Genomic DNA, 25,337 nt, shown 5'->3' with positions numbered 1-25,337 from the left:
TCAACCATGGATTAGTTTTCAAAGAATAGTTAGCAGGCTATGATTCTGAACCACAGGTCACCAATATCCTCAGTAGGCTTCAAATGCAGACACAGACCTCCTGGTAACTTTAAAAGATGAAGAGAGAGGACCTTTGAAATGAATTAAGAATGTGGGATGACGGAAAGTAACTTTATGAGTTATTGAAGTTATCCTGACGTACTGTAGATACATACATAGCTATAGCTAATTTTATCAGCAGAGATAGAAGTTATTCCTCACTTAATAAACAAGAACTTTTAAAACACCAAATATATAAAATTAGGTCATCTGACAAATAGTAAACAATCAATGAGAGTTAATTATCAACACTAATTATTTATGAGTTTCTATCCCTAATCAAGAAGCTATCTTCAGTTGGTACCTGCTTACAGAGGAAAATTTGTCTTCTCCAGTGTTGTCTTGTGGTGATGTTTTGTTTGTGCTATAACAAGTAAAGCTTATCTGAGGATCATAGTGTGGAGTAAGCCACTAGTTAGTCATAGAGGCAAGGCAGTGGTGGTACACACCTTTAATCCCAGAAAGGGGGGGTGGGGGGAGACAGAGGCAGCTACAGGAGTTCAAGGCCATCCTGGGCAACACTAGGTCGATTCAGTCTCAAAGAGAAACAGCCAGGCGGTGGTGACTCACACCTTTAATCCTGGTACTTGTGAGTCACACGCCTTTAATCCCAATACTAGGGAGGTAGAGATAGGAAAGGATATGGCTGGGCAGAGAGAGGAATATAATAAGTTGGGAGGAGACAGAAGCCCATCATATTCAGTCTGAGGACTTGAAGAGACAGGATATCCCATTTGGTCTGAGGAGTTGGTAGAGGTAAGAACTAGTGGCTGGCTGCTCTGCTTCTCTGATCTTTTGACATCTACCTCTATATCTGACATGGGGATTTTATTATTAAAATCAATTAGAATTTGTGCTACACTTCAAGATAGGTCACATATCCAGAATTAGATGGCCAAAACAAAACAAACTCAAGGGTATTTTTGTAGACCTTTTGTTTCATGTTGCTTTTGTTCCATCATTTTTTTTTTTGTCTTACTGGCCTTTTGCTTATATAATTTGGTTTTCAATTTTGTGTTTTTGTGGGGTGTTTTGTGTGTTTGCATGTTTGTGTTTATTGTTTGTTTTTTAAAGAGAGAGAAAGAAAGGTTATGGAATTGGGTGGGTAGGGAAGTAGAGAGGATCTGGGAAAAGCTGGTGGAAGAGAAAAGCCTAATCAGAACATTGGATGACAAAAATTGTTTTTGAATATAAAAGAGCAAAAAAAAAAAAAACAGAACAAAAAAGACCACAAAACCAACTAACCAATCCAAAGTCAAAACAAAACCACACTATTCAATGATTTTTTTAAAAAGAAAAATCTAAATAAAATCCTAGCAAACTATTTATTTCAACTCCCAGTCATATAGGACTTGGTTAACATGCAAGTAGCTTAGAGCTAGATCCCCCAAACAAACAAACAAACAACTACAACAAAACTTCCAAGACTATGGTTGTGATGAACGTGTTAGCATTGAAGAATAAATATTTTCATGAGAGATGATTGTTCAATTTTATGGTTATATATAAATGTGCACGCTGAATCTATTTATTTTCCTTTTTTGGAGACTCATGCAGCTTATTCTGGTCATGACATCCTGATACTCTTTCTATCACCTTCCAACTGCTAGGATTACAGATCTGGACACTGTGATTGGCTCTTTGTTTATAACCCATAAAATTAATTTCATTTGTTTTGTTCTTCTCATTTTTGGGATGTAGAAAATTCTACCCCAAATATGGCAGCTTTACATTATTTAAGTCTTCCACAAGAAAATATCTGAGATTCAGCAATTCATAAGTGATAGAAATTTCTCATCGTTTTTGAGGCAAAGAATCCAGGACAAAGACACCAACAAATTAATTTCTGGTGGTAATGGTTTAAGCCTTACTGCTGTGTCCTCCTATGGCAGAGTCCCAAAAGAACAAAATGGCCTGTGTGTGTGTGGGGGGGGGGTCTGCTGGGTTTTTTTCTCTAGTGTTTTTATGAGGAACAAATTTCACACACCAAAGAAGAGTTCTTATTCTTACAACTAATCACTTTCAAAAGGCACCACTGCTCTATACTGTTACACTGCAGATCATGTGTCAACAGAAACTATGAAAGGGACACAGATATGCAGGCCATGGCAAGAGGAATAATGAGAGGTATAAACTGAAGGAGAATGAGCTAAACTCAGAGGACAGAACCTTCTGAAGTAGGTCACAAAACTCTAATTGCCTAACTCTTCATCTCAGCAGCTGGTCATAAAGAAGCTACAACAATCATTCTCCTTGTCTTCCCCAGTCCTCTGACATGTGCCAGTGTCCTGCCTTCTACGTAGAGATAAGCAATGTTATGAAAAGAAGGCAAGAAGTATCTAAACAAACATCTTGCTAGATCATTTCTCATCCTTCCAATTAATTACGGTTGGATCACATCCTTTCAACTTCAATTTGGACTTCTATGTAACTGTCCATAAAAAAGCCAGTTCTCCCCTGTTTTTTTTTCCCAGAGTGTTCCCTCCTGTAGCAGGTAATACATTTATTAACTTTATAGATCCTCGTTTAGTCTGTCTTTTTATAGGCATATTAAGTCATGCATTGTACAATGGGAGAGAAAAGAGATTTTTTTCTTCCTTACACTGTTTTATTCTGAGTCAGAAATGAACAATTTAGATAGGAAAGGAGAAACAAAAGTGACATTCTTGTTTAGAAAGCTGTTGGCTTCCAGAAGCTAGAAGTAGGAAACTGCATTTACAAGAGAACATTTCCTTTAAAAGTTTTGAGACAATGTCTGATGATATAGCTCAGGTTGGACTGGAACTAATGGTAATACTCCCGCTACAGTCCTAAAACCACTGGGATTTCAAGCTTGGATCATCACACTGGTATCTTGAGGTCTATCTATTTTTCTAGCTTTAAACAAAACAATTACTTTAGAATATATGGATCATAACATCTAAAATTGACCATACGTTTTTTAAATGCGAGATCTAAAACAATAATTTAATGCTACTTAAATTTTTGATAATATTTATATGGAGAATTCTTTAGAAATAAGAGTAAGGAAATCTTACTATTTCATAACAATATTATTCTAGATGGGGAAAGTCGAAGAAGGGGTTTGGATTCCCTAATTTCCAGTGACTTTACAAACAATTACTGAGTGTCTAGAGTATGCTAGGTGGTAGATATTTGATAGGTACATATAATCTCTGGTAAAAGAACACAATATAGAAAGATTATAAATGCCAGGCTGCCAGCATATTAAGGTTGAGCTACCAATTGTGTACATTGCAGTAGTCAATGGACTGACAATGTCTAGATATAATAAGCATTTAATTAATGTTGTGAAAGAGTAACGGTGAGCACGAGGTGGTTGGACATAGCCTGACTTGGCGATCTACTGAAGATTCAACTCCCATGTTCAGCAGCCTTCCTTATAGTGCTGTTACTATTTACAGAGGCCAGAGACACGGGAGTGCTGTCCCTGTCCATTTTTTTTAACTCCAAGTTCTTATAGAAAGATTATATTTAGTTAGGTAAAGTACTGCCATATTTGCGCTGTAGTTACTTAAAGGGTCAGTGATCTGAAACAAAAATTTGGCAGATGACAGAACCATGCAGAGTCCTATATCACTCATGGGAACATGGTATTCATTGTAAAATAGAATACAGAGGCCAGAGAGATGGCTCAGTGATTATGAGAATTGGATATTCTTCCAAAGGACCTGAGTTAGGTTCTAATGTCCTGTGTCAGCCATGTTTTTCATCTCTTTGATCACTGGACAGAAAAGTACCAGGAATACTCAAAATACAGCATACATGTGACCTTTTTGCATTTTGCTTGTGTCTTTTTAGAAGAGTGAACTTCTCCCTAAGCACTGCTGCAGAGTTCTGAACAAGACTAATCTGAGCAATAATTTCACTAGTATAATTTATTAATTCAAAATTTTTAGCACACTAATATCCTCCTTTTCTGTAATAACTTACCATATTTTTCTTGATATGAACTGCAAGGTGAGAGTCCTATACATCTTACTACATTTCCAATCCCCTTGTGGATGAAAAGTCACACTTGAGTAGCACTTAAATGAGAATAGTTGTTCATCTGTAACATACAGATATAGAAAGTTGTGGATTTCAGAGAAATAAAATAGAGAGTCCAGGCCAAGCTCATGAGGCTTTGAAATTTGTTCCTTCCTTCCTTCCTTCTTTCCTTCCTTCCTTCCTTCCTTCCTTCCTTCCTTCCTTCCTTCCTTCCTTCCTCCCTCTCTCCTTCCCTCCCTCCCTTCCTTCCTCCTTCTTTCTTTTCCAAAATGAGCAACATGTTGCATGCTGTTTTAGGGACATAAGCCAATTTTAAAAGAAAATACTCCATAGAACAAGGAGATCTCAAACTGACTTTAAAAAATATGAGACAAGAGTCAAAATTAAAAAGTAAAAAAGGTATGCTTCCGGCCAATGGACAATGTGACATATTTGAAATAAAAATAACTCTAATCACCAATGAAGCAAAAGGTTCATATTAAGTATTCCAATGTGGCCATTTATATAACCCAAGGCTAGACAAGGACTTCCTGCTTGTAAAGGTTCACCAATTTGCCCATCCAATATCCTTATTAACAAATATAGTATCACTAAAGGACCACACACCACTACTTTATGAGGCAAAAAATAAGAGTGGAAAATAAATTTTTATATAAATGCCAAGTACTAGTCTTAAGTAATTTTTAGGCTTAGCACCACAACGCCTAAGTTGGTTAGGAAAGAAACACAGGAGAGGAGAAAAAGGCGATAGATTTAACCTTGAAAGAAGGTGACTGCCATACAGTTGTTGAAGGAATTTACTTATTATCTGATAAAGAAATTGCAGTATTTATTCCCTCCAGAGATATAAACTAGTGAATCAATCTGCAGTTCAAGATACTTATTTAAACCCAGAGGAGGAGGATATAGCTTTTACTTCTGAAAATCCAGAATAATAAAAAAAAAACCCAGCTCTGAATGTAGTTTATCTTCAAACAACAGCTTGAACATTAAACAATTCAAACTAAATGTAGTTTCTCAATTCTCCTTTAAAATTCATATATACATACACATAATTTACCAGTATATTGTATGTAAAATATGAATTTCCTAAGTGTCTGTGTAGCAAGTAATATTTACTCTTTCTTTCTTTCTTTCTTTCTTTCTTTCTTTCTTTCTTTCTTTCTTTCTTTCTTTCTTTCTTTCTTTCTTTCTTATAGTTACAGGTCAATTTGTTTCTCTTTCCATTCATACGTCTATTCATTTAGTTGTCAGTCTACTGATATTAGCCCTCCTCTCATCGCTTCTCAAAATGCATGTATATCCTCAGAAAATGCAAGTGAACACACCCCAAAAAGAGAAAAAATTATAAACCCTCCCCCCCAAATTAGTTTCTCATGATGATTCTGTCCTTAAGCATTTGACTACAAAAGAGGATTATTGCTTTGTTCTTTCAGGTATAATCAGACATCCTAAGACTTACCTTGCATATCTTATGGGCTTTCAAATAAAATTTGTCTTTGAGAAATGGCATTTTTTTCTGATCTAATTGTTCCCTTGCTTACTCTACCAGGTTCAAAACATTGTGAAATAAAATTTATGTTGCTAATATAAAAATTCATCTGCTGTTGTAGACTAGTACAACTAACCACACACAAAATCGATTAATAGACAGCTACCAGACAAACATATAAACAAATGCTTAAATAAAGGATATCATCATCTTTTCCACAAACTTATCATGGTGACTTTCTGCTTTGGGGAAATTCTTGATGTCACGCTCCAGATGAAGAATGTTTTGTTCCATCGCTGCAAGGTTGCTCTTGAGAATTTGAGCTGAAACTAAAGAACAATGTGCAAAGTGTTTAGCATCTAATACTAGATATTCTACTAAACAACTAAAAGCACTATCTGCTAAAGGCTTTTTATAAATGTGGAGAATTGTTCCATAAAGTCACTTCACATTTTTCTGAATTACGGCTCATAAAAATTCTACTCTCCATGAAGTAAATGAAAATGTGTAATATAATATACCAAATCACCATATTTAATATGGGAATGTCACAAATTTACTCAGCCATTAGTTCAGATGAACCCATTCCTATTTAAATTTATTGATGGAACACCTAATATCTCATTCTTTAAAATTTAAATTGGAGATTAAAGAGAAATTAAGGTTCAAAGAGAAGTTATCTTATTAATGCATGTCCTTGGTTATATAAATGATTTAAGGTTAAATTATATAAAAGAATGAAATCTTTGCTTATTTGGAAAACCCTTAGTTTTATAAACCAACACCTGTGGTAAAAATTCCCATCTTTAAGATTTGATACTTAAGAGAGCTATGTAAATTAACTGTTGATATGGAAGGGAAGTTTAGAGCAAACCGTATGCACAAACATACACATCCACAAAGGTTCAGCATGCCCTCAAATACTATCATTAGTCACTTTAATTACCCCTAATATTCTTTGCTCTTTTCCTTTTCTCTCATTGACAACTAATAATTTTATGTATTGTATCCCAAACTGTTCCTAAATACAGGTACATTCTATGGATCTTTCATGGTGCAGTCATTTCTGGAGTAAACTAAAAAAAGAAGAAAAAAAAATCTTATAACAATTTTCTACTATATTACCATATGACTTTGAACTGATTGTATACAGAGATACTTGCATCTCCCAGTACCTACAGAATCTGAGGAAATTCTAGTTGAGGAGACAAGGGAATAATAGTTACAACTTGATACATAGCCTATGACACTGGTTTTTAAATCCATACCTCTGAAACACTGTTTCCACTAAAGAATATGAAATACACAAAAAGAAAAACAGTTTTTATTCCAGTAAATTTTGTCTGTTTTAGAGATACATTAGAATCATAATGAAAAATTTAAGAGACTGACTAAATCTACCCTCTGGCAAAATTCAGATTATTGTGATCCAAATTCATCACCCTGACAAGTTTACCTTTATAATTCAACAAGGAGAAATCAACTTAATATACATGGAAGTTCAAGAGACTGAAAATCAAATACTAACACTGAAGATTATTTTTTATATTAACTTGTCAGTATAAATACTTCTGTCCAATATAGTTCTTTTTGTATAGCTCTGGGAAGTTGGAAAGTATTCCTTATTAGAGAAGTTGAAGAACTGTTCTGCCTTGCCAAAACAAAGGATGGGTTTATTGAAAAGCAAACCATTCTAATTTTAAAACTAAATTCTTATCATATGTTCTTACTCTCTAGTCTCCCCAACTATTCAAAGATTTCTCTTTTCCCATTCTAAGAGATTCCTGGAAAAAAAGAAAATATGTGAAATTGACTGGGTATTGAGTCACTTGGCTTACAAGAACATGGTGTGTGTGTTAAGACATAGTAGTCTAATATATGGTAGTGACAGGTACCCTCTTTGGAAGCAGAGTTAAGGAGCATTATGATCTATGAAGAGGAACAGAGGGAGGAAAAATAGCCCTCCACTCCCAATGTATTATATTGTGCACAGACATTATCTTTGTTCTTCCACTCATATACCTTTACAATACTCCATTTTTCACCAAATCAGCTAAAAGCCAATGTTGAGGTTTAGGTTATTAATTCTCTTAGGAAAGCTTCCAAGTAATACAAAATCTCAATAAATTTGCAATGTTTTGTTAACATATATTTTCTTATGAACTTTGAATAAACCAATATTTTAAAAAGTGTCCTTACCAATTTACATGTCAGATCCTCAATTTTACATAAATTTGTCCAGTTCTGTTCTCTAAATTCTCTGCAATTCATTGTCATCTTCTACGTCGCTCCTTAATTTGTCTTATAATTTTCTTAAATCTGAAACCATGGCTGGGGTTTAGAACCAATATTATTGGCATGCTGAGTACTGGGACCTCAGGAGACTGAAAGGCCTCAGAAACAACAACTTTTTGATCTCTTATCCTGACATCTCCAGAATGACAGTTACTGAATCTGTTTTTTCTCTTTCCAATGTAACTATCTCATAGAAAGTAGAAATCTTCTTCCCCCAAACAAGTCATATTATCTAGAAAGGTCTCTCTCTTTATCTTGAAGAGCTTTATTTGGGAGGAGTGATGCCTCATATGTGGGAGGAAGGATTGGTATACAAGAAGTCTTATCAGATGCTTGGAAAGTCTTGATGTGTTGCCCCCTCCATTTTATTAGCATTAAATTTTACAAATGACACTTCTATATGGGCCTTTGTTCATAAAGGTTCCCATGTCTTACAAAGTGCTAATTACATTAGCTATGCTTTCCTTTTGTTAACCTATCTTGTATATATAGGTGTTGGTCATTATTACTCTTATAATGAATGGTCTAAAGCCTTACCTCATTGTACCCCCATGTAAGATGGAAAGGTAGGACAAATTCTTAAGTCTTTGCTTTTCTTTTTGTATTTACCCCTGTACTTTATACATAACACTCAATAAACGATTATTGAATATGCATATTTTAAGAAATACTGTTTTATATTTATATTTATCCCCATTTCTATAGCTAAGATTGTAGCAGAGGTTATACATGATAATGATTGGCAGTTAATATATCAACTATTATACAACCATAAAAAAGGCAGAATTGAAATCTGCCTATAAATAAACATAAGGCGGAGGGCTGCAGGACATACTTAGACAATGGTAAAGCCAGAAAAAGAGAAAAGAAAAGTAATGGAAAACTGTATTAGTTTGTCTGTACTACATTTGTAATGAATTATTAGTACTGTAACCAAAAAATAGGATAAAATGCTTGAGACATAACCTATCTTACATGAAAATGTAAGCATTTGCAGCATTACATAACATATTTTTCTTTACATTGAGGAAAATTATTTAGAATTTGACTTAGGAAGTCATACTAAAGGGAAATCAGAAAAAGGTCATTTATATAGTCGATGTCCCTGTAAAACAGAACTTTTGACAGTTTACTTATTAGTGTTTTATTGAGTTTGGAGGTGAAAGTGGATAATTCCAGAGAAATAGGCATAAAGAATAAAAGGAAGAAAGCAAATATAAGAGGGTTAAGTTATAGATCTGGCCATAGCTTTACAACATCTACAGCTTGCTACTTAGTGTCTCAGAGTCTTTCCATTACTCATAATTTCATGAGCATGAGACCTACACCATCCCTTGGTATGCTTAAAAGACCACTGGATTTGTTTAATGTTTTGATGCTAATATTTTTGAAAATATTTTTTCAGTTCCATCCCACATTGCCATTTTCACTTTGGGTTTTTACAAATTATATAGTTGATCTTTACCTCCGTATGAAACAAAAGTATCTAAGAAGAGTGGGCTGGAGGAATACCCATTTCACCACATGCTGGCTTCTTTTAAAAAAACGTTTCCAACTGTATTTATTGAATCACTTCTTGGCCTATTAGCTCTAACTTATTTTTGGCTAGCTCTTACATTAAATTGACCCATCTACATTAATCTGTGTATCACCGCAAGGTGTGGTTTACTGGGTAAAGTTCTGGCGTCTGTCTTTGGCTGAGCTACATGACTTTTCCCTGACTCTACCATCTTTCTCCCAGCATTAGTTTCCAGTTTAGGTTCCCCCACCTTGTTCTGTTGTGCCCTTCTCTGCTATAGGCTCAAAGCAGTTCCTGTATTAACCAATGGTACTCACAGCCTACAGGGGGTATCCCACATAAGTCTGGAATTCTCAGTTTTCAACAGCAAATTAAAAGCTAATGTTTGTTAAATGAAGAAAAGAAAAAGTTTCCAAAAGTATTAACGGACTTCTTTGGCCTGGGTTCAGAGTTGTGCCTGTGTTTATGCTACCAAAAGGTTACCTAGCAAATCTATGGTATACACATACTAGATTCAAAATACAGTATTCCTTATAACCTAAGTGGCTTGGTTAGTTTGGGATATTTTTGACAATTTATAACATTAATTTTTAATAACTTACCCAAATTAGCATACTTAATCTCTCACTTATTAGTCCTAATATTGCTTTGTGAAACAGTAATCAAGTCTACTACTCCTGACTTACAGGAAAAGTATTGGTTAGAACTTCTCAATCAAGTCAAGCTATAACCCATTTCTTCAACTAATCTTCTCAAGGGACACAATTCCTTATACATGCCATTATCCTCCCCTCTATAGCCTACCTCCCAGCATAAAAATTCTACTATACATATGATACTAAGAATTAAACAGTGCAGTCATAATCTAAGAAAATAAGGAGGTACCTCCCTTACCTCTTATCCTTACTGTGCTCCGATTTAATTTAATATTAGTATTCTTTCTAATCAAGAGAACTAAACTTAATTTGTGCTTTGGGTACATAGATTTCATGGACATTTATATCTGGGAAGCAATTATTATTACAGCATGTAATAATCAAATTGTTAGAAAAATACAGAATTTCAAATTTAAAGAGTATTTTTGGAAACTAAGACATGTACAATAGTCCCTGGGGACATTTAAAGGTTACGTTGTCTTCCTAGAGTTTTATAAAGATATTGAACAAATCCAAAGGTGTTAAAAAAAAAGAATGATCATGGATTTATCTGCTGAATTACTTGCCAGGAACACACTGCTGTAATCTTAAGAGTTAAGAGTTGGAGTCAATGAGATTGCTCAATGGGTAAATGTTTGCCACACACACATGACAACCTGGGTTCAATTCCTGGAAGCTACATAAAAAGCTAAATGAGAAAGCAGAAATTCCAGATTGTAATCCCCACAATTACCCATGGCAAGACAGGAGAATCATTAAAACTTTGCAAGCAAGATAAGCCAGAAGTTGGCAAGTAAACTAAGACTGAAGATTGCTGCAAAGCAACACAAATGGGAGACTGCCTCCAAAAAGGTGGAAATAGGATACCTACTCCCCAAAGTCAAGAGTACAATACACATACACACACACACATACCACACATAATCAATCGTGTAGGCATGCACGCACCCAAACTCAAACACACACACACACAAAGGGCAAGAAACAAAATAGGTAAAATATTACAAAAAAAACCCAAAGTAACAGTCAAAACCTGTAATGGGTATTTATGGAGTTCCTAGCCTAACTAGAAAGAGGGGGCATACTTCCTGGTGCTCCAAAAATATTTACGCAGTACAGTGGGTTAGGAATGGTTGTCTCCTGAACGGATTCAAGGGTGAGAGTGTATTTTTGTGCCTGTCATAGAATTAGTCCACTAATATAAATTAAGGAGTCTTTTATGACAGTGCAAACATTTTCTATACAAGTAAATTCCCACTGCAGACATTTTTAATAACTGATTAGTCATTCTGGAGGCACTTCATTTTTTTTCTCATTTAATTTTTTATATCTGCTATTGAATTACTGAATTTGAATTATAACACTAAAATTAAATTATATCTATCAGGTTCTTTCTTATAGCTTGTTTTGCATACTCCATAAATAAACTTTTAAGCGTATATACTTTCTTGAGTTATATGTATGAGAAACATTCCTCACAAAGTTTATTTATCTACTTACTTCAGTTGAAAAATACATGTATGTATTTTCTTGGTTTCAAGCAAATATATGATAGTAGGTGATCTTTAGTCAAACTATTTTAATTTATGACTTTAAGTCAAGCAAAATGTAAGAAATACTTTAAATGAGAAACTGGATGTAAAGACTCTTCAATTACCTACTCTATAAGAAAACTAATAGGCATTTAAGGAAATAAAATCACAGTATGTTATTGACAATCTCTAGATTGTACTTAGAATGCACAATTTATATAAACATAAAAGCTTTACCCAGGAAACTATTTTTCTTCCTTTGCTTTAAAATTTTCTAATAATTTTAAACACTGCCAAAGTAACAGAAATCTTCTTACATCTGAGCTCAAAGAAATGCCATGTAGAAACTTCCTCTTGTAAGACTATGGCAGCACAGGCTTGAACGTGACTTCTCAACTTCTCCATAACTTAATACATACAGCTGAATTATCAGCGGAGACACATGCCAGTAATATGGCTCAAACAAAGCATTGAGAGAAAGAAAAGAAACATTAAAAGCACTCTGAACCATAGGCATTGTTGTATTATTTCTCAACTGCATTTATAGGCTAATAGTTTCATTTTATATGAATGTTATAAAAATGATGTGAATATGTTTATATAATAACAATGGAAAAATCTCATCAGCATAAGTTTCTTTGGACTTTTAAGGAAAATAAATGGTACATGTGATTCATATTTGAAATTCCTAACCCCTACTACCCCAAAAAGAAATACAATTAGAAGTCACATATACTTAGGAGAAAATTCTTGTTTAAAAGTTTAAGAGAATATGCAACTTAGCTACCAGTCTTTAGCATTTTTTTCTATTATAAAATAGGGCAGGGCATTACTATATACTCAACACTTGCTTCAAACTCAGTAGACTGTGATTATACATGTGGGCCAGGTTAAGCAGCATTATTTTTTTTTTTTTTTTTTTTTTTGCTTTTTTTCAAGACAGGGTTTCTCTGTGGCTTTGAAGCCTGTCCTGGAACTAGCTCTTTTTTTTTTTTTTTTTTTTTTTTTTGGTTTTTCGAGACAGGATTTCTCTGTGGCTTTGGAGCCTGTCCTGGAACTCGCTCTGTAGACCAGGCTGGTCTCGAACTCACAGAGATCCGCCTGCCTCTGCCTCCCAAGTGCTGGGATTAAAGGCGTGCGCCACCATCGCCCGGCTAAGCAGCATTATTTGTAACTGTAATTTAAAAATATGCGTTCCCTCTACATGTTCACATATTCCCTATAAGATGTCCCCTTGAGTCCAAGCTAGTTCTCTAAACTGATTTTATAATGTGGTATGAACGGAAACTGAGGCGGGAAAAAGAATAGTAACTAAACAGGGAAACTGTTACATTGTCAATAGTAACTAAACACAGAAACTATTATGCTGTTTACTTCTTATAAATTCAGCAAGTGCATTTCAGCATCTTGTGTCATATATTTGTTGAGATTCTAGGCCTGAAAACCTCATTCTGAACATAATATTTTTAAATAAAGAAACAAAGCTTTTTTGACAAGAGAATAGAAAGAAAATTTATCAATAATCAGCAGAAGTTGTGACTAAAGTTTAGCTGGATAGAGGAGAAAGGGGGAAATGGGTGACACATTCTAAATAATGATTTGGTGGGGGGAGGGGGGGGAAGAAATTCTGTATCCTGCCTAGAAACTCAACAGCAGTGGCCAGCTGCCCATGAAGAATCACACTCCCTTCACCTGCTGTCTCCCCTGCAACTGTTATTCTGCCTACAGCAAAAACTATGTGTGAATTTTCAAATCAAAGGTGAAAAGCAAATTGAAATCTCCTGCTTTTGCAGACAGTCTTAGCTCAAGGCCAGGGTTGGGAAAATACATAGCAACCTGGAGCTCCTCTAAAGCCATGTTGAAGAGAGTCTCTTTGGAATCATTTGCTCTCATTAGCAGAAAAACAAACTTCATCAAGGAAGAACATTTTTAGTAAATGCCAGCACTTAGGAAGTACAAAAGCAGGGACTCAAGTCATCCATCTTGTGCTATGTATCCAAACCATGTTTCAAAGAAAGAAAAGAAATGAGAGGAAAAAACTAAAAAAAAAATCATTTTCCTTGCAAAATAAAGATTTCTGACCACCCACATGTCAACTCTTCCATGGATAGTTAATGTAGATGGTGGAAGTGCTATTCTCATTTTCTGTTATTGTTTTAGTTTTTCTATTTTTGGGACAGGATCTCTCTATTATGTAGTCTTGGCTGTCCTGGAACCTGCCATGTAGACCAGAGAACTGCCTACTCTGCCTCTAGAATTCTGTGATTAAAGATGTGTTACAACACGACCAGATTGTTATTCTCATTTTTTTCTTCACTTATTTTTTTATCAAGGAAAAAATGTAACAATTTAATATTAATATTTATTATTCATATTCATTTTCTTTGCAGCTGTAGAGTACATCAGTGGATAAACCCATCCCCAATTATAAAACTATCAGTATAATGAAAAGCTTTGGGTTCAGGTGACTTAGGACTTGCAGAAATCAAATTTGACACCCCCATTACAAATTCACCTTCTTGGCTTAAGAGCTATCAGGGCCATGGATATTGATAAGACCGAATCATAGACTCTAAAATAGAGGAACTACATATATGAAAATGCTAATGCTAGAAAGGCACATGGAAGAATATAACCATAATTAGAATATAAACATTCTCTCATTTGTTTATATTTAAAAATTTATTTTTTGGGGGAGATTATAATATGATTAGATAAGTCCCACTTTCCAATTTCCTCTATCCAAAGAGCTATTTTCATAAAAATTTTTCCAGTGTTATGTAACAATTTCCTCCCAGATAAATTTTTGTGTCTTTGAGTGAAGCTTCTTAAAACACAAGATGTTCTAAAGGGAGGAGAAATATTTCATTCTGCATGGGAAACTTGTTATGTTCAGGGAGTAAAGAACTCAAAAGGTTCAGAAAGTTCCTGAATCTGACAAGACTTGCTAGGCTCTTTCCTATCAAAGCATACATATACAGTAAGGACCACTGAGGGACTCTCAAAACAGCTTAATCACCTAAAAGGGAAACCAATTGAGCTGACTAACAGAGTATCAGACAAGCTGGGCTGCCTAGAAGGAGCTCAGACTAGTTGAGCTACCTGGAGGAGACATGCTCTAACCTATTGAGGTAACTGCAAATTGTGCAGTGAACCTAAAGTTTTCTGCTTTCATAAGTTGTCACCTATGCTGAGGTGGGTTTTAGTGACACAACTGTCTATGAGTCATTTCTGCTCTTGTCAGTAACACCTCATCTACATTTTTTTTAGTTAACTTCACCCAAACTCATTGGTTCAGCAAGTTGTACTTGTGTGACTTCTGTGCCTTGGTCTTGGGTGAGAAAACAGTTGTGTATGTCTCCACAGGAGTAGTGTCACATAACAGCACGAACCTTCTGATAAATCCTTCATGTGTCCTATACTAATATCTTCACTTCTAAAGTAAATGCAATGTATTTTTCCTTTTACTTTAGAATCAGAAAATTAAAAACAGAAGTAAATACTGTCAAAAGCCACTACTTAATATGACAGTACAAGAATTTAAAATAATTAATAAAGTTATAAAAAAACCTATGGAAAGCAAGGGCATGTTGACTAAGCCTAGAAGGAAAATTAATCCAAGTTTAAGATATCTAAAATTTTAAATTCATAAAATCTGGATGTTTTAAGTACATATCTATTTGTAGACTGCATTCTGAAGACTAATGATTAAGTGGCTATAACTTAAAAGATCACAAAGAAAAGAAAATTATGTAGAAAACAACTTACACTTAATACTGCTAAAGTTGTGATAATCTGGATGATACAGTGAGCACTGTTTCTCACCGAGACACCAACAAACTGATTTGTTTTTGTTTATTTGGTTTGAGATTGGGTTTCCCTGTGTAGCCCAGGCCAGGCAGAAGCTCAGATCCTCTCACCATTGTCTGCCTCCAGTGCTAAGACCACAGACTACAGCTATGAAGCCAGGCTTAACTTCTTACTCTTTGAGTGTGGATTCACAATGCCTTTGTGGGAGCAGCTCTCTTCCAGTATATTATACGGTTAGTGAGGTATAGAAAGAGCATATGGACTGGTAACCAATTTCAATGTTTTCTAAGTAGGAATTAAATATATGTAGAGAGTGTCTTTATAAATTTAAAATATTACATGAAAAGAAAGATCATCTTCTTGGGTCTTCTGGTATGTAATCATGGCCAAACACTTCAGGAATTGTATTCTTAAACTCATTAGGGAAATTACTAGGATTGTATGATATAGTATAGCTATTCTTGTACTTGACCCAGTTTTTTGGGGAGGATGTTTAATGTATGAAGTCCCCAGGTAAGTACAAGTACAAAGTCATCAATTTCACTTAAATTGAACAGGGGTTGTCATGGCATCAGTGACATTATGCTGAGGTCATAATGCTGGAGCCATTTCAGTCTATTCCACATTACTGCTGCCAGGATTAGCAATTGTTCTGTGGGTAATAGGGTTGCAGGTCAGACAGAAGATGCTTGCAGGGGTCTATTAACTCTATAGTTGCACTGTCCTCCTTCATTACCTTACTTTAGAGACTAACAGGATTGTTATATGCCCAGAAATAGGCAATGTGAAGTAAGGTAATTAAAAGGAATGTCGTTATGATAGTTCTCGTAGTTCTTCCTTGTTAAAACTAGTCCTCACATAAGACAAAGCTTGATTATTTATCTGACTGTCATCATTTCATAAATCTACTAGAAAGAGATATCTTTGCTTAGTACCAAAGAGTGGTTTAAAAACAAGGTGGCTGACAGGTAAGTGGGGCCTTGTGATAAGAAGTTTTGGGTGTCATGCTAAGTATGGTGAGAAAGCTCTCAGCAGTTTCCAGCAGATATTAAAGGTAATGGAAATGTTTAATTTTGCGGTAGAAGAAGTGTGAGGGATAAGGAAGGAATTAGTAACAATGATTCCCCGGTTTATGGCACCAGCAATAAACAGAGAAGTTTCAAGAAAGTGATAAAAAATTATCTTTTGCCTACTTAGTCTTAAAAGGACCATCCAAGCTCAGATTTCAAATAAGCAGCTGCCTCCTGAAGCAGGGCTGCCTAGACACTGGACATCCACGGATGTCCACAGGTATTTGCATATAGATCCTGCTTCAGAACAGTTACATTGTTTCAGTATATTGCTATGATATAATTTAGTCTGAAGTTACTTTTTGGCTCTATAAATCTAGGTAATTATTTCTGCATCCCTGCCTCATTTCAAGTACAAACATTTCTAGAGTTGGTTAAGGTCATTTCCCTCTGGGCTATGCATGTAATTTATTCCTACTTCTCTCTTTCCCTTTCCCCAAGTTACTCTTCTCATACAGAGACCATGGATATTTCTATTAAGATGTTTTTCTTGCTGAGAAGTCTTGCTGTAACACTTCTCTTGAAACAAATGTTGCCAATAACAACCAGGAAGCTAATTGCATTTGGAGGTGACAGGAGTTCATTAAATAAAAAAAAACTACATGGCCTGAAAACTATAAAAATACCTGTCAGAACTTTGCCTATAAGAAGGAGGAAACATTTCAAAAACCCAACTGTTTTTTATCACTAAGTCATAAAATTGGCACATTAACACTGGTACAAGGGAAGGGGTAAAGGGGTGGTTAAGGCAACAAAAGTTTCATCTTTCTCTGCCCCACCTTCTCTCTTACTGGCTGCAGCAGGCTTATTCAATAATCTGTCTTCTTGCTTATAGGTCTACAATTTTCTTTTAGCATATATATGTTTCTCACTTTCAATGTGGGTGCCATTTGAAAAGTCATTGCAATTATTTGCTTCAGTTCCTTACTGGCAAGTGATTTTTTGGCTTTGTTTTGCTTTGTTTTCAGGAAAAGACAAGTACACACCTCTAATAAAAGCAGAACAATGTGGACCAGGCAGTGGTGGTGGATGCCTTTAATCCCAGCACTCAGAAGGCAGAAACAGGCAGATCTCTGTGAGTTTGAGGCCAACCTGGTCTACAAGAGGTAGTTCCAGGACAAGCTCCAAAGTACAGCAAAACCCTGTCTCAAAAAGTCAAAAAAAAAAAAAACGGTAGAACAATGTGATGTTACACACATCCACTTTTGTTTCCATGCCAGTAATTGCAATGTTACCCTGGACATTAATAAAAGTCTTAAAGAAGCCCTCTGTTCATTTTTAAATTTTGTATGTTTGTTTTTTGCCTGCATGTATGTTGTGCAGCACATACGTACAGGACCTGTGAAGTCCAGAAGAGGGTGGTGTATCCCCTAAGACTGGACTTGCAGACAGTAGTGAGAAGTACCAGTCGGTACTAGAAATTGAACCCTGATCCTCTGAAAGAGAAGCCAGTGCTCTTAACCACTGAGTCTATCCCTATGTCTTTCTTCTAGCTTCCTCAACTGTTCTTTTCTTTAAAACTCTACTGACTTCAAATGGCCCATCAACATCACATTGATAATAATCTTTTTCGGGGTCAAGATGTCTTTGATTCTCATATTCTTTGAAACAGAGCAGTATTTCTCTTACTTATACTATTAACAGACACATACTACCATGTTCTTCTTATGATAGAATGGAACCACATAAATCCTTATATGTTTGCACCCCTAATATGGGTATATTAGCTATAAACTGTTGGGAGAAAACATTTCTAAAAGAAAAAAGGTTCATCAAAGACATTAACAAGTATTATTTATAGTAATAAAAACATGATGTAAACAGAAGAACCAACAATAAGGGAATGAATGATAAAAGCTTAGAACAATATTATGAAAGGTGTATAGACTTTTATGGGAAATTTATGAAATAGATTAGTAAAATACAACTTATTATTTTATATGAAGAGAATATCAGTTTATAGACTGTGATCTTTACTGTGACAGATCCTATTTTAATGAATTATTTAAATGTAAATTAACTTTGAAGAGGACTTGCATATCACTCATCCATATGCTGACTCTACATGAAGTGGTAAAGTATTTGCAGAATTTGGATAAGCTTGGATCTAGCCAAGTAAAAATGGTCTTCTCTCAATGAACAGGTAGATATTCTTACTATTTTTTAAAATTTTTATTGTTCATTCAAGTCCATGGGCAGACAAATATTTGGCAGTATAAAATGAAGAAAACGTCCAGAGATCTTCAAGATTTGGCAAAAATACATACAAGTAGAAATAACTATACACAGGATGTGCCTAAAGGTCCTTTGAATCTTTTGAAAACTCCATTTATAAAACAAGGAAATAGAAAGGGAACAGGGTCACTAATACAGTGCGGTAAGCAATAATTTGCATATAATAGGCTCTCTCTTTGTTTTCTTCTATATATATTTCTCTGCAGATTGATAGCTGGCTAAAAACTGCAGGTAAAAGAGGCTGGCTTTGTGTTTGTTTTTAGGACCGTCTAAGATAAGAATGCTTTTTACATTTTTAAGGGGTTGAAAAAGGATAGTGCTTTACATCATGAAAATTGTATGAAATTCAAATTTTAGTGTCCATAAATAAAGTTTTGTTGGAACAGAGCCAGGCCCATTCATTTATGTATGGCCAGTGGCTGCTGTTGTATTACAAGAGCAGAATGAAGTCCTTGTAACAGGGGATCTGTCTGGTCCACAAGACCTAAAATATTTAATAGCTGGCTCTTTGCAGAAAAAAAGTTTGCGGATACATGTTTTAGAATTTTTAAAAAATGCTATCTTGGGATGGACATCAGCAATTTCTCAGCCCAGATTTCCCATAAGAATAAGAAAAGGGAAAATCAAATATGGGGTGTCATAGAACATACAGGAGCAGATTCAGGCCTCTGTATTTTAGGTTCTTTTGTAAACACAAGGCTACGAGATATCTTTGAATAGACAGTTTCTTTCCATCTCTCAAAGGGTCAAATGTATACAGTCAATTCTACAATGTAGAGAGGATTATGTAAGTTTCTTCCACAGAATTCACCAAGGCTATAATCATACATAAGGATGGAGGACAAAACATCAGCACCTCTTCTTTTTCATAGCAAAAATCTTGACAAAAGCAAAAGCATGCTGTGGAGATTTTTCTTCAAAACCCTCAAAGTAAACAAAATACAAATGTAACCAAAACAAAGTATGCAGAAATTCATAGCTAGAAAATGTAATGTCAGGCAATAAAAGGAGAAAAATCAGCCACTAGAAAGAAAAATGAAGTTCAATCTCAATGGCAAAATTATCACTACAGAAAATAGGACAGTAGGATCTAAATCTAACTTTCCATGCCAATTGATGTCTCTGTTATGTTGCTATATGATATGGCTAGCTCCTGGAATCTGCTAAAGATCTAATAACTGACCCAAACATATCCTATATAATCAATTTCCCTATCGTTACAATAGGCTTTAAGAGAAAACAAATATATTTCAAGAAATTACAAAGCTATAGGTCTCAGTGTTAACAATTACATATTTTATACACACTGTGCCCTACACAAAATATCTTGTTATTAACTCAATTTTACATATGAGAAACCCAGATAAAGTGATATTGAAAATGTCCTCAAGGCCATATAATCCATAAACGGCAGAACCAATATCCAAAGTTATATAATCTAGCTTATGTTTTTAAATAAATTGCTACACTCTCTTGTATTAGGTACAAGAGATTTTTAGGTAAACAGTATTTCTAAACATGGGAAGCAGAGCTGAACAAAGTATCTGGTATTCTTTTAATGCTCACATTTAACACACATTAAGTTTGAGACTAGTAACAGCACAGTAGTATCCCTATGAAATAACAAGGACAAACAAGTGAGAGGGGAAGACACTAATAGTTCTGATTTCATTGGACTTAAGAAGTAAGTAGGATGAAACAAATTATAGAAACTGTCAGATTTCAGTGCTATGAAATAGTGAGAAAATAATTTTTAAAGGGGAGGAATAATATATTATTTGATATTTGGGACAGTAAATAAAAGAGATAGTTTCCCATTTACTGTGAAAAAATAAGAAAACTATTCTCACCTGTGAATATGGAAAATGAACTCCTATGCTTGAGGAGTACAGGTCCCAAAGGGGATTGCTGTTTTGAGGGGAAAATGGCAAGCTATTCTGACTCTATAATAACCTAAGGTTAAAAACCTGATTATGTCGGGTTGACAGTGTTACTTTTGTTTTCTATGTAGAAGTTGGCATTTGAAGAGATCAATAGCAAAGAAAGATGAAAAAGTAAAGTGACCTAAAAAAAAAAGTACAGGGCTAATGCTGGATACTATGATTGAAATGAGTATGCCATGGGCCAAGTGAAACTAGAAGGTAACACATAGATTGAGAGAAAAGGGAGAGGATATGAAATGATACAGGCAGCTAACATGAGGGTAGCTGAAAAACAGGTTCAAGAGCCACAAGAGGTGACAAAGGTGGTCGGAGAATGGAACTTAGAAGATAGGGCTCTGGATGGCAGCCATATTCCATGTAATGGTCATGTGCTTTCTTGAAGGAAAAAAAGGGAGAGAAAAATTCATTGTGATGGAACTGAGGTCATGCTGTGGAAAATGGTAGCTTTATCAATTTTGAGGTCATCAACATTTGCTTACTACTGATCACTAAAAGGGCACATTCATTATTATTTTTCATATTGTCTCTGGATAATTTTTTTTCTTGTGGATGGTTGGATATCATTCCTTATTTGAATAAAGGTTTAGAAAGAAGTAGAAAAAGAAGTCTGTGAAAAGGGGTATTATTAGCATAAGGTGTCAATAAGATTTTAATAGTGGTATTTTTATTATCTTTCTATGGAGATGCAGATAGATAAGGTTCTCCAATGACATGCACTCAAACCTCTCCAATAATCTCATTTTCCATATTTTCAAAGTGGATAATAAAGAAGTAATTTGGAATACTTTGAAAATAATAATGACAAATTATTGTAAAAGTAGTTTTTATTTATTCAAATTATATCAGATTTACAAGTCATATAGACACACTTGGATATTTTTATCATGGGACTGTAACTTCTAGAGTTTTCTTTCATCAAAAACATATAGGGTTACACAACTACATTGAATTATTTGTGGCTATACATACTGTTTACTTGCCATCTTTATTTTTAAGTGGCCACAGTATACAGAGATGAATTCATGATAGAAAAACCAGGAATCCAAATGTTAAGAGATGAGTGAACCATTCCCTTGGTGCAATCTCAACATGTTTTGTAAGCCAATTAACTCTTTTAAGCCTCAGGAAGGGATCAGCAAGGTCCCATTCAAAGACAATTTATTTAAGAAAAGCTAGAAAGAATTAGTAGGCCTCAAAATGAATCCAAAATGGCCAACACTCACTTTAGACTCATGACCTAATGCATTTAGTCCTGGCTATGCAAATTTTATGGTGTATTACAGACAGCAAATTCATCATATACCTTGATGATTTCCTTTGTTACAACCCTATGGGTTCTAATAACAGCCCTAGGTGACTGTATAATAAGTATGCAACAGCACAGTAGCAACAAAAGAGAGTTGTTCTAGCACTCAGAAGGCCAAAGTCCCATTTATTTTCCACATGATTTTGGGAAAGATGCATAATCTTCTTTCTTTCTATTTATTTCCATTTGCAAAACAGAATTAATCCTGCCTGTCTTTCTGACCCTGTGTGTGTGTGTGTGTGTGTGTGTGTGTGTGTGTGTGTCTGGGGGAGGGGTATAAATCTAAAATTCATCTGAGACTCTTTGTAAAAAATCAGTAACCTTCCTGTAGACAGATGATAAATGGGCTGGGAAAGAAATCAGAGAAACATCACCCTTCACAATAGCCACAAATAAAATAAAATATCTCTGAGTAACTCTAACCAAACAAGTGGAAAACTTGTATGACAAGAACTTTAAATCTTTGAAGACAGAAATAGAAGAAGACCCCAGAAAGTGGAAAGATCTCCCATGCTCTTGGGTAGGTAGAATTAACATAGTAAAAATGGCAATCTTACCAAAAGCAATCTATAGATTCAATGCAATGCCCATCACAATCCCAGCAAAATTCTTCACAGACCTCAAAAGAATGATATTCAACTTCATATGGAAAAGCAAACAATTCAGGGTAGTCAAAACAATCCTTTACAATAAATGAACTACAATCCTTAACTTCAAGCTTTACTACAGAGCTACATTACTGAAAACAGCCTGGTTACTGGCATAAAAACAGACAGGAAGACCAATGGAACTGAAACGAAGACCCAGATATTAATCCACACACCTACAAACATTTGATTTTTGATCAAAGAGAAAAAATATCAAATGGAAAAAAGAAAGCATATTTAGCAAATGATGCTGGCATAACTGGATATCAACATGTAGAAGAATGAAAATAGACCCATATCTACCACCATGCACAAAACTCAAGTCCAAATGGATCAAAGAACTCAACATAAAGCCACCCACACTGAACCATATTGAAGAGAAAGTGGGAAGGTCACTTGAATACATTGGCACAGGAGACCACTTCCTAAATATAACCCCAGCATGACAGAAACTGAGAGAAACAAAAAATGGGACGTCCTGAAATGGAAAAGCTTCTGTAAAGCAAAGGACATGGTCAACAAGACAAAATGACAGCCTACAGGAATGGGAAAAGATCTTCACTAACCCCATATCAGACAAAGGCATGATCTCCAAAATATACAAAGAACTCAAGAAATTGGTCATCAAATGAACAAATAATCTAATAAAAAATGGAGTACACACTAAAGGCTCAAAACAGAGAAAATTAACATAGCTGAAAGACACTGAAGGAAATGTTTAACATTCTAAGTCATCAAAGAAATGAAAATCAAAACAACTCTAATATTCTATCTTACACCTGTAAGAATGGCTAAAACCAAAAACACTGATGACAAATTATGCTGGAGAGGTTGTGGGGTAAAAGGGAACACTCCTGCATTGCTGGTGTGAGTACAAACTGGTACAACCCTTTTGGATGTCAGTGTGGTGATTTCTCAGAAAATTAGGAAACAACCTTTCTCAAGATCCAGTAATATCACTTTTGGGTATATATCCAAAGGATGCTCAGTCATACCACAAGGACATGTACTCAACTATGTTCATAGCAGCATTGTTTGTCATAGCCAGAACCTGGAAACAACCTAAATGCCCCTCGACCGAAGAATGGATGAGGAAAATTGGTAAATTTACACAATGGAGTACTGCAGAGCAGAAAAAAAAAATGACATCTTGAATTTTGCAGACAAATGGATGGATCTAGAAAACATCATTTTGAGTGAGGTAATCAGACCCAGAAAGACAAATATCATATGGACTCACTCAGAAGTGGCTTTTAGACATAAAGCAAAAACAAACAAACAAACAAAAAACCCTAGACAACAATGAAGACCCTAAGAGAGGCATACATGGATTTAAGTACATGGGAAATAGAAAAAGACAAGATCTCCTGAGTAAATTGGGAGCATGGGGACCATGGGCAAGGGTAGAAGGGGAGGGGATAAGAAGGAAGGGGAGTGGATAAGAATACATAACTCAATAAAAACAATAAAGAGGAGAAATGGCTGCATAAACAAGACAGAAATAATGGGAATTGAAAACAGACATGTAAATGTGGAAGATTAGAAATCTCATGGGGTTACACCCCTGGCAAAGAAACTGCAGGTAACCGATGACTGCTGAGTGTTGGAGAGTTTGCTGCTCCTAGGAATCAGTTCCCTAATTGGTTGGATAATACAAAGCAGTCAGCACTGGAACCATGCACATGAACAACAAAAATGGGCTCAGCAGGCTGTATGGCTATTTCTATATGTAACAGTAATAAATCATGAAGAAGATGCTACCAATTTGAGCAGGGTAGGGAAGGAATGTAGAAGACGATACAGTAAAGGGGTAAATGATGTAATTATATGTTAACATTACTATTTAATAAAAATATATAAATAATTTTCATAGTAAACTTCACAGGAATCTCTGTATTCTACAGTAAAGGACAGCAACATTTTTCTATTTAGTATGTAGTCAACCTAGAAAAATATTATGGTTGATTTTAGACCATAATATATAATATAAAGTTATCTAGGTATCATTATTTTATTATTTGTGAAGATTTCATTTATTTTACATAAACAAAATGTCTATTTCACACATGGAATACTTATTTGAGCCCTGTATAATGCTACCTGAACTCTGAATGCAGATTTCTTTCATTCTAAATAGTACTTTGGGGTTTTTCACTGCTTCATTTTCTGCCTTTTATGTTGCCTCTTGCCATTTAGATGGAAACATTCCCCAGAAACCTTTGCTCTTTTTTTCTAAAAGCTCTTTTTTGTTAATGCATTTCCTTTTGATAAAGGATTTTGTTGTAATATACAAGCAACAACCTCTTACTAAAGGAAGTCTTCCATTCTTATGTCTAACGACACAGTGTCCTAGAGCTTCATAAGTAGCATATGAAACCTGAGCAGACCAATACCAGCCTCATAGCTATCATTTCTTAAAACCAGACAGCTAGGTTTTGTTATTTAGATATAATTTGAAACATATTATTAATTAGTTCCAACAAGCTACCAAGAAGTACACATCATTATTTCTCAAAACACATTTTGGTGTCCATCTTTTAAGAAATCATAAAATCAAATTTTTATTAATGTGCAATAAAAATATAATTCAATGTGTTTCATTGTTATAGTTTAATTGGCATCCATCTTTGTTGTTTTATTGGGAGTAACGCTTTTCTGAAGCTTACAATTATTAAACTGTTAAGATTCCTGAAACTGGTTTTTCATACATTCAATCCATTCC

The 25,337-nt window shown here is 34.9% G+C and overlaps 1 protein-coding gene across 3 annotated transcripts in view; it reads right to left on the bottom strand.

Moving 5' to 3' along the window:
* Positions 1-25,337, bottom strand: part of Diaph2 (diaphanous related formin 2) — a 736,918-nt gene that overhangs the window by 270,340 nt on the left and 441,241 nt on the right. For all 3 annotated transcript variants that reach the window (XM_075958584.1, XM_075958587.1, XM_075958586.1), the window contains one exon: positions 5,807-5,931. In XM_075958584.1, the coding sequence (XP_075814699.1) occupies positions 5,807-5,931 (125 nt within the window). The remainder of the gene's footprint in view (positions 1-5,806; positions 5,932-25,337) is intronic.

Source organism: Microtus pennsylvanicus, chromosome X (assembly GCF_037038515.1).
Source record: "Microtus pennsylvanicus isolate mMicPen1 chromosome X, mMicPen1.hap1, whole genome shotgun sequence".
In the NCBI taxonomy this organism is placed as follows: Eukaryota; Metazoa; Chordata; class Mammalia; order Rodentia; family Cricetidae; genus Microtus; species Microtus pennsylvanicus.
Note: the sequence above shows the minus strand (reverse complement) of the source record. Positions and strands in the feature narration are given on the sequence as shown.